Source organism: Lactuca virosa, chromosome 2 (assembly GCF_052849685.1).
Source record: "Lactuca virosa cultivar CGN04683 chromosome 2, Lactuca_virosa_CGN04683_v6, whole genome shotgun sequence".
NCBI lineage: Eukaryota > Viridiplantae > Streptophyta > Magnoliopsida > Asterales > Asteraceae > Lactuca > Lactuca virosa.
In genome coordinates this window covers 125,232,946-125,242,840 of record NC_136427.1, presented here as the reverse complement: position 1 = coordinate 125,242,840, position 9,895 = coordinate 125,232,946, and the positions used below count along the sequence as shown (strand labels likewise).

The window sequence follows — 9,895 nt, the reverse complement described above, 5'->3', positions numbered from 1 at the left end:
AAAATGTCAAATAGATGTTGGAATTCACATATTAGAGTTTGTTTTTTTTTCTTTTTTGTTGGGAAAGCTTGAAAGTATATTTTGAATGTCGAAAGTATATTTTGAATGTTGAATGTTTAAATGTTGGGTAGTTAATGATGGTGTAATGGTTTTTTGAAAGAGAAAAACCGACTTATTTTTTATAATATCAAACTTGTAGTTTTTCATATATGTCTGGCAATCACTTGTTTATATAGATTACATTCATAAATTAGTGCATGTTCCTAAAATAATAATACATCCAACACTTGACAAGGTTTCAAGACCCGACAAGAACCGGCAAAAACCAAAACCATAAACGAAATATTTTTCAAAATACGTTGCTATCTCTCGAGGACCGGTTCCAACGTCGAAGACCCGACAAAAACCGGAACCGGCGGTCCGGTTCGGTTCTTAAATTTGGCCAACTTCCGTTCCGGTTCGGGCCTGTTCCAGCCGGGTCGATTCCTTTGCTCATCCCTAGACATAATGTTTTAGCTGAATTTTAGACCTATCTTGATTTAAAAGAATAAAGCACAATAAATACCTCGCATATTGTGCAATTTTTAAAATTTTATATTTTCTTTTATACGCATTCCAAGTCCACTAGCTTCTATAATATGACAATTACCGGGGTTGTAAACAAACACAAACAAAAGACTTGTTCATATTTACCTTTCAAGTTTAATATAAATAACAAACAAATAGACTTTCTTGTTTGTGTTCATTTGTTTAACAAATTACTCTTGTGTTCATGCACGAAACGTAAATGAACATAAATCATTTATATTTTAGTTTGATAGTTTTTGTGGCAATGTGGTGTATGGCAATTTATGTTTTACCAAGAACAATCACAACCATATAGAAATATTTTGAGAAAATTCATTTATTTCATCAAGAAAGAAAAAAATATGAAGTTTATACATGTTTAGGCAAAAATATAAATGGAGGAAAAGTGATAGTTATCCTTAGCCACCCCTATACATAGTATCTTCCAGAAGTATGCCACTAACAACTCCAATGAATAAAAGAATACATGATCAAAATAGCCACAGGTTATCCTATGACCTATAAGACATCAATGATGTGTCCACATGTCATGATCCTACATGGTCTCCTGCAGCAATGAAGTCAATTCTTAAGACCAGTGGTGTAACTGTAAATAATGATCACAGATCAACACGTGAAATTTATTAGTTTGTCTTAATCGGTTAAGTCAATGTTCAATGTTCCTTTAAGATATCTCAGCTCTAAAATGAGAGATAACTGCACAATTAGCGAGTCTATAATAAGAATGGAAAAGCTGAGAGCAAATGTAATTAGAGCTTGCTTAAGCATCCACGGTAAAGAAAAGTGTTGTAAAAAAACGGACTACTACCAGGCCGAGTCAAACTTGGACCAATTTGGTCAAGCACGGTCAAATAGTCAAAAAATTGAATTAAGAAAAAAAAAATCAAGAATTTTGATAGAAATCTTAACACAATAATGAAGGAGTCGGGAATTGAATGCTTGATTCCTATGGAAGTGCAATGGAATTCAAAATAAAAGATCAGGGAAAATAATCAAATGATTATCCTTCCTACCCTAAATCAGAGAGGGTCTCAAAAGAGATGACCTCCTGATGACCATAAAAATGAAAAATAGTCAGTCCCCCAATACTCCTAAGACAATAGTTATTTATACTAGCCTAGGGATGATTCTAGATAAGGGTGCAAAACAGAAAATAGAAAATATTACAAGCAAATATTTGCTATAAACTGACTTAGGATTTAGAAAACAAACAAACAAGAACCCAAAAACTATTCATTGTATTGATTTAAGAGCACTAAACAAAATTACAAAAAAGAAGATGGTTTGGCAAATTCGAGAAGCCACTTTCCCAGGGTATGAAATACTAGATTTCATACCCTCTTGATAAGCCCGGTCAACGTTGGTCAACTCAAGGAGGTACCACAAGCCAAGGGTTGTGCCCAATACCATTGTGGGGAGGGGAGTTTCACTGTTTTATTGTTTTTTCTCATATTATTAGTTATGTTGTGTCCACTATCTCTGCAGGAGGTCCTTTTTGGTGGAGGATAACTGTCCTTGTCCTTTTGGTCTGATCCTCAGAGTATAAGTAGGCATTTCTTTCTTTCCTTTTGTTTTAGTCAAGAATATTGTAGAGAACTTGTTTCTTCCTTGGAGATACCCATATCTCAAATATTGGGATTGTCTAATACAATTCACGTCTTGTTCATTTACTATGTCTTAAATCAGCATTCAACTTGATAGATCCAACTTAGGTCTATCAATTGGTATCAGAGCATGGTAGCTCCTCAGAAAAAGAATGTTCCATCAGACAAGAAGTTAGAAGTTGTGGACGAAAATCTGGGAAAATCATGGATAAGCAACAACAGAAAGTGGTTAACCAGCAACAAGCCAAAGCAATTGAAGACAACAAACTTATGCAGAATGAGATGATGAGGAAGCTTGATGTTCTGGTGGGGAAGATAGAGAAAATGGAGCTTGGAAAGGGTTCCGAAACACCAAACTCAGGCCTAATCACTCCCGATGGGAATCCCATGGACAAGAACAATGGTCAAGGAGGCAGCGGAACTAGCGGTTCTAGTGACAGAGGTATGGGATTGTTTTTTGGGTCCTTCTAAGGAACAAATCAAGGGAAACTGAAATTCGAATTTGTGTCTGTGTCGCGTTCATGTCAAGTGTGGAAGTAAGATTGGATTCTAGCGAAGTTAATGATCTTGTGGAAGTCTCCCTCAACTCCGTTGTCGGGTTGACCTCTCACCACACCCTGACCGATCCAGGAGCAACTCATAACTTCCTAGCTTTCAAGGTGGTCAAAGAACCGAGCATTCTGGTCACCGACACTGAACCATATGGGGTGAAGATGGGAACGAGGGACAATGAGGAGGGTCGGGGAGTGTAAAGGTATCTTTTTACAACTCCATGAGATCGATATTGTCGAAGAATTCCTTCCCTTAAGACTCAATAGCACTGATGTCATACTAGGGATGAAATGGTTGGAAACTTTAGGTACAACCCAGACAAATCGGAAGGAACAAACAATTGAATTTGACTTTGACTTTGGGAAATCAAAAGTAAAATTGAAGGGAGAGGTTGCTCTTGGAAAATCTAGTCACATTGAGGACCATGGAGAGAGACTTGGAGAGGGAGAAGGCAGAATTGCTTATTGAGTTCGGCAACACACAACACAGATACCTAGTTAGGTACCCAAATTTCTAACTCAAATTCTCCACAAATTTGATGGAATCTTTTGCTCCTGAACGCCATTTAGAACATCTGATAATTCTAAAAGACAGTATCCCTCCAATTAGTGCCCGACCCTATCGGTGTCCCCATTTCCAAAAAGACAAGATAGAGCGGTTGATCACAAAAATGTTAACCGCATGGGTCATCCAAGTCAGCAACACTACAGGTCGCTAAATCGGGCAACGGTTCCCGACATTCCCCATTCCGGTTATTGATGAGCTTTTAGACGAATTACATGGGTCGATCATTTTCAGCAAGTTAGATCTAAGATCTCGGTATCATCAAATCCGAATCCCAACACAAGACATCCCTAAAACCGCCTTCTGCACACATGGCGGACATTACAAGTTCAAAGTAATGCCTTTTGGGCTTACAAATGCCACAACAACCTTCCGGTTGTAAATGAACGATATCTTTCGTCCATATTTAAGAAAATTCATTTTTGTGTTTTTTGATGGCATACTTGTAACAGTGACACACACACATAGTAAAAGTTCAAACGAGAATGGAAAAAAGGTTGAGAAGGCAAGAACAAATTTCAACAACTAATTTATTGTCATTAAGTTATTTTCCAGCCCATTAAGTCGTTTTCCAAGTCATTCTCCAGCCCATTAAATATTTTTCACCCACTTTTAAACACCTCCCTTAAGTCGAATGTGGTCTTCAACAAATCATACGTGGAATTTATCTCATTTGACAATCACCACACAAGAATTTCTTCCCTTCTAAGTCATACTATTTTATACTTTTTAAACTTTGCAATTCTACCAGTTGAGTGTGTGAGTGTGTCTAACTGGCTAATGTATCTTACGGATTTTTGAACACATTCAACATGATAGTTGTGATCTTTTAGCTCATCTTTGATATTAAGGTTTAAAATATGGGTTATGCAGGTAAGGTGGAAATGTTTTCCACCATCATACGATTCGGGCAATTTTTTAATCAAAAATTTTATCGTCTTATCATCTGAAGTAGCATTGCCGGCGGTCATGGTCATCACGTTCTTTATCCCCACTCAAGTATACAATCCAATAACAAATGGGTCGCTTCTTCCCTTGTAATTATCTATGGGTCTAAAGTTTAGAATTATTTTATGCATTACCCAATTATCATCAATAAAATGACCATTTACAACCATATAATTCATTTTTTGATGAGAGAAAGTCCAAATATTTGTAGTCTAAGTGTATTGTGTTACTTAGATTACTAAAGTAAAGATTTTTTTTCTTTAATAAACATAATATTTAGAAACATCACGATTAATCTTATGCCTAGATGGTATAGAAACTTTTTGTTAAGAGCATTTTTGTACCTAATAGAACTTCATTTTCTACAAACTTAAACGGTACTTCGCCTACAACAAATAGATTAAATAAAACTTTCTTAATCCTGAAAACATCATGTTTCTAAGTTGTGACACTACTACCCTCCGCACAAACTTGTTTTTTAAACTGTAATTGTTTTGCCCTTTATCGTTTTCTAGGTTTTTTGGCTTCTACCAACGTGTTTATTTAAACTAGACGTTTTGTTTATCGGCTTTAAATAACTTTAACTTTTTTATCTTTTTCTTTTGTTCGTATCGGCTTTAAATAACTCCAGCTTTTTATGTTTTTTATGTTGTAGATCTTGATTCTTCAATGTCATTGATGTTGTAAAATTGTAATCATGATTCTAATGACATTCATGTTGTAATTTTGATTCTTGAATCCCACTAATGTTGTAACAATAATTTTTATGTTGCAACATTAATTGGTGAATGCCAAGTGATGTTGCAATCTTGATGTCATAGTTGTTGACTTGATGTTGCAATCTTGATGACAATATATTTGTTGGATCCACCCCCACCCATGTGATTATTGATGATGATTATTCCAAAAAGAAAAAAGAAGAGCATATGGCATTGAAAGTCACATAAAAGAGAACAGGTACCACCAAAAACAAGACGTTAAAAACATTTGTAAAGGTTTGGCTACAAAATGATGTGGAGTGAAAACTAAGCATGCTAAATGTAAGTTCTGCTCAACTATCCTTAAAGTCGACACGAACAAAATGGATCATCTACCTTAAATAAACCCGTCGGTAGATGCAAAAAAATAATCCGGAAAACATCAAAGAGCAAACCAATTTTTAATTTAAAAAACAAGCTTTTGGGGAGAATCGTAGTGTCACAACTTGGAAACATGATGAGGTTAGAATTAAGAAAGTTTACTTACCGTATTTGTTTTAGGTGAACTAGAGTTTAAGTTCGTAGAAAACAAAACTTTTATTGAATACACAAATGCTCTTAACGGGAAAGTTACTGTACCATTTAGGCATAAGATTAGTCGTGAAGTTTCTAATTATTATGTTGATGAGAAAGAAATATTTACTTACTTCAGTAATCCAAGTTACATAACACAATAGACTTGACTACAGATACTTGGAAATCTTCACATCAAAAAGTGAAGTATATGGTTGTAGCGTGTCACTTTATAGATGATAATTGGGTTATGCATAAAAGAATTTTAAACTTTAGACCCATAGATAATCAAAGGGGGAAGACGTGGCTCGTTTGTTATTGGATTGTATACACGGGTTGGGGATAAAGAACATTATGGTCATGATCGTCGACAATACCACTTTAAATTAACGATAAGACAATAGAATTTTTTATTAAAAAATTCTCCAACTTGTATGATGGTGGAAAACATTTTCACATTAGATGCATGACCCATATTTTGAACCTAATTGTCAAAGATAGGGTAAAAGAACATAACTATCATGTTGAATGAGTTCAAAAAGCCGTAAGATACATTAGACACTCAACTGATAGAATTGCAAATTTTAAAAAGTGTATAAAATAGTGCGGCTTAAAAGAAATAAATTCTTATGTGGTGATTAACCAACGAGATGGAATTCCACGTATGAGTTGTTGAAGACCGTATTTGACTTAAGAGATGCGTTTGAAGGTGTCCTAGAAAATGACTTAATGGGCTGGAAAACAGCTTAATGGGGCTGGAAAACGACTTAATGGGGCTGGAAAATAACTTAATGGCCAGAAAACCGGTTTTGGAACCGAAAACCGGTTTAGTCCATAGCAGTCCGGTTCCCAGTTTGCTTCAGCCGATTCTTTTGGTTCTAATCCAGCCGATCCTAGAACCGGGCTCATGCCTATCTGTAAGTGCTTTGTAATAAAGACGTGGGGGTATTTTAGTCGATTATTATATTAGTATAAATAAGAGATCTTGGGAAGTCAGTTGGTAGTTATTGATTTGTTCGGTTAGAAAAAGTTCTTGAAAGGGACACCCTCTTGAAAGGTAGATTTCATTTTAAATCATTCAACTATAATCATTTAATCAATTGAATCTTCTACCAACTATTATCATCAAATGTAGAATGTAAGAACACCAAATGAGACTAATTCAAAAACTACCATCCCACAACCAAGATTCTCTCCCCTTCCTCGTGATTTCCTAAATGCTAAAAACAAAGACCTAGATCGTAAAAACTTAAGACTTAAGATAGGAGAACACAATAGAGATTTGTTAAGTACATATTAGACACCATATTAGACGTCTTTTACTTTATTTATACTTTTATAGCATTCTGTAGATACAATTCATGTATTGCACCTTCATTAGGGTTTGCAGTTGATTTGTATAAAAGTGATTTCTTTTTGAAGTTGATCATGAGTAATGGGTAGGCAGCTAGTTGACTTATATATATATATATATATATATATATATATATATATATATAAAGGTTGCTTATAAATCTTGAATGAATATTGATACCATTGTAAAAGAGAAGAAGTGTAACTTACCATCATTGAGATTACCATGTAAAAGAAGGCAATACATATGATGGATAAGCATCATACTTCAATGCAAGAGCATGAACAGAAGACACGTCAGCAAGTTCTCCAAATCCACCAAGTCCAAGTTCATTTGCATGGATCCCACAAGTGATAAAAGCAGATTCAATCCCAGATGCATTTGCACCTTTTATGTCATGGTGTAAAGAGTCCCCCACAGCAATTGAATCAGAAGCATCCACACCAGCCATAGCCATGGCTGCTTTATAGATAATCTGATACATTAATCAACCATAATAACTTAATAAGCAACCAAGAAACAAAGTTTGCAATCACAATAATAATCCCATTTTGCAAATGTGAAATTGAAAAGAATGTTAAGAATATATTGAAGCATAAACTTTATTTGGTTTTGAACCCTAAAATCACCTCATGAGGCTTGCCCATCCATTTAACTTCACCGCCAAGCTTTTCATAAGTAGCTGCTAAAGTACCTAAAAAGAACATACACAGTACAATAGTCAAATATAGTTTTACCTAATTGCCCTTCTACTTTTTTCCTCTCAACTTCTCTCATGTTAAAATTCATAAACATTAATAAAACATATGGTTTATTCACTTTAAAAAGAAACAGACGTTATGTGTACAACATTTTATCCAGATAGACATCATTTGGTTACTTTACCTATACATGACTTAATACGGAAGAAAAAAAACCCTAAGATATAAATAATAAGAGTCTAAAGTAAGAAAAAAATAAAAAGTTTACCAGGCATGATGCGTAGTTCTCTAGCTTCAACTGTGACAAAATCAGGATTTGCTACCACCATAGGGATACCTTTAGCTGCACAATGTTCTAGAATCTTCTCAAGCTCTTCAAGCTTCTTGGAAACAGAGTCACCAGAAGAAAGCCCAAGAGCTTCAGTACCATGGACCAAAATAAATTCAGCTTTTTCAACATTCTCTACAACCTGTAACCCTAACCCCTGCAGCAATATGATAATAAAATTTAAAAAAAAAAAAAAAAAAAAAAAAGGAAATAGCAATGTGCTTTCATTTATTTGTTTCCTACTTATGTTTCTTTCTATTGCAACATTTACCTCAAGTGATATAGCACCTCGGTCACTCCATGTCATGTGAATGCAGGTCTTTCCTAGAACACGAAACCAAGGATCATCTCTCCTGTTCATGGTAGATCACATATTAAAGATATTATTTGCATGCATCTAGAAGAAAATAAAGAAAAAGAATTACACGTTACATAATTGGTTGTTTTTCATAAAAAGGAGAATCTCACATTATTCAAACACAAGTTGACAAAATACAAGATTTATAAGGCCACTAAGCCTATAACAATGATATTCATCAAATCTAGTAAAAGTCAGTTTGTAATGAAATAATGAATTAATCTTTGGATTTTTGTCACACTACCTTTGAAGATGTTGATATGTTAATTCTCCACTGGTGACAGCTCCTATGAAGAGAGAGGGATCAAATCCAAGGCTTTTCAGTTTATCCAAAGTTGTTGATGCACGTCTTGATGAATTACTAATAATGACCATTTTAGCACCACGAGAAGCCAAATTTTCCACTGTTAGAAAAGTAGGAAACTTGAATATATCACCCCCAAAATGTCAAAAGAACAACATACTTTGGAGAGAAAAAAAAAAGGATCTCCAATTGACATGACATCCCTTACCAAAATGTCAAAAGCTCATAACATACATGTAGATATGGCACCAGGGTAAGGTTGTTTCCCATCATGAAGAACCCCAAATTGATCCAACAGCCATGCCTGCACCAAATATCACTTGGGTAACTAAAAATTATCAATTTGAAAGGTAAATGGTTTGAGATTGACACAAGAAGCACATAGGAAGATAGGAAGACATAATTCAAGGATAAAGTGGATAAAGTTATTGTAACATTCGACAATTTTAATCCACAAATCAAGACTAAAGTCGAAGGATGCAAATTACTCAAAATATACTTGGAAATATCAACAGATGAGAATGAAGGGTTCACTAGTGATAGGACGACATGATAAGCTCGAAGTTAAACTCATATTTGATACCATAATACACCACAAGGAGGGCGTTAAGGGTTGCCGGCAACATACAAAAGGGTATTAAGGTTTTCCTCTTGGCAGGTAGGGCAGGAGGCGGTAAGAAGGGCTGTGCGCGGTGGACGGTGGGCTATGGGGAGGAAGAAAGTCGGAAGGTCGCATTTCTACCTTAAATACGGTTTTCTTTTAAATTGTAAATCGGAAAAATAAGGATAGAAGTTGGAAAGCATGCCTTGTAATGGCGAGATTCAGCAATTTGCTGGAGACCTGTGAAGATCTTGATGTCACTCGCATTGGATGTAGCCATTGCCATTATGTTCTCTTCAACACGATTTCCGGCCACCCCAGGAACGCTCTTTTGGCCGACCAATCTTTAGAGAATCTGGGAATTGAGGCCGAGCAAGATTTATTTGAGCTAATGATAAATCATAAAAATACAAATTTTGGATTTTATTAGGGTTCTACTATGAGTGGAAAAAATTAGTTAAATCTTGGAAGTTTGTTTAATTAAACGATTTTAAAAAGAAAACTCCTATGTATATTTTTTTTTATTTAATAAAATCCTAAAAATAGGTAACGGTATTTATTTTGACCATTATATTTATTTTGACCGGTAACAAGGCATCATGTTTTCAAAAATTATATTTTTTTTTAGATTTTTAAACTTTATTATTTGGTCTAAATTTTATATTTTTGACAAAAAATTTCAAAATTTTGTTACGAATTCATCCTAAATTTAGTTTTTTTAT

The 9,895-nt window shown here is 34.7% G+C and overlaps 1 protein-coding gene across 4 annotated transcripts; it reads right to left on the bottom strand.

The window, feature by feature from the left end:
- Window positions 1-231: 231 nt before the first annotated feature.
- On the bottom strand, window positions 232-9,579 carry LOC145159457 (Haloacid dehalogenase-like hydrolase (HAD) superfamily protein). Of its 4 annotated transcripts, none has more exons than XM_079078448.1 (8): window positions 9,379-9,579; window positions 8,807-8,876; window positions 8,513-8,672; window positions 8,182-8,263; window positions 7,851-8,067; window positions 7,511-7,575; window positions 7,091-7,356; window positions 232-498 (listed from the first exon to the last, which is right to left on the bottom strand). In XM_079078448.1, the coding sequence occupies exons 1-7, from the start codon at window positions 9,457-9,459 to the stop codon at window positions 7,102-7,104; spliced, it is 930 nt and encodes a 309-aa protein (XP_078934574.1). In that variant the 5' UTR covers window positions 9,460-9,579; the 3' UTR covers window positions 232-498; window positions 7,091-7,101. The 4 variants fall into 4 exon arrangements, with proteins under 4 accessions (XP_078934574.1, XP_078934573.1, XP_078934572.1 ...); XM_079078447.1 differs by lacking the exon at window positions 232-498 and adding an exon at window positions 887-1,174; XM_079078446.1 differs by lacking the exon at window positions 232-498 and adding an exon at window positions 887-1,135.
- Between the last annotated feature and the right edge of the window lie 316 nt (window positions 9,580-9,895).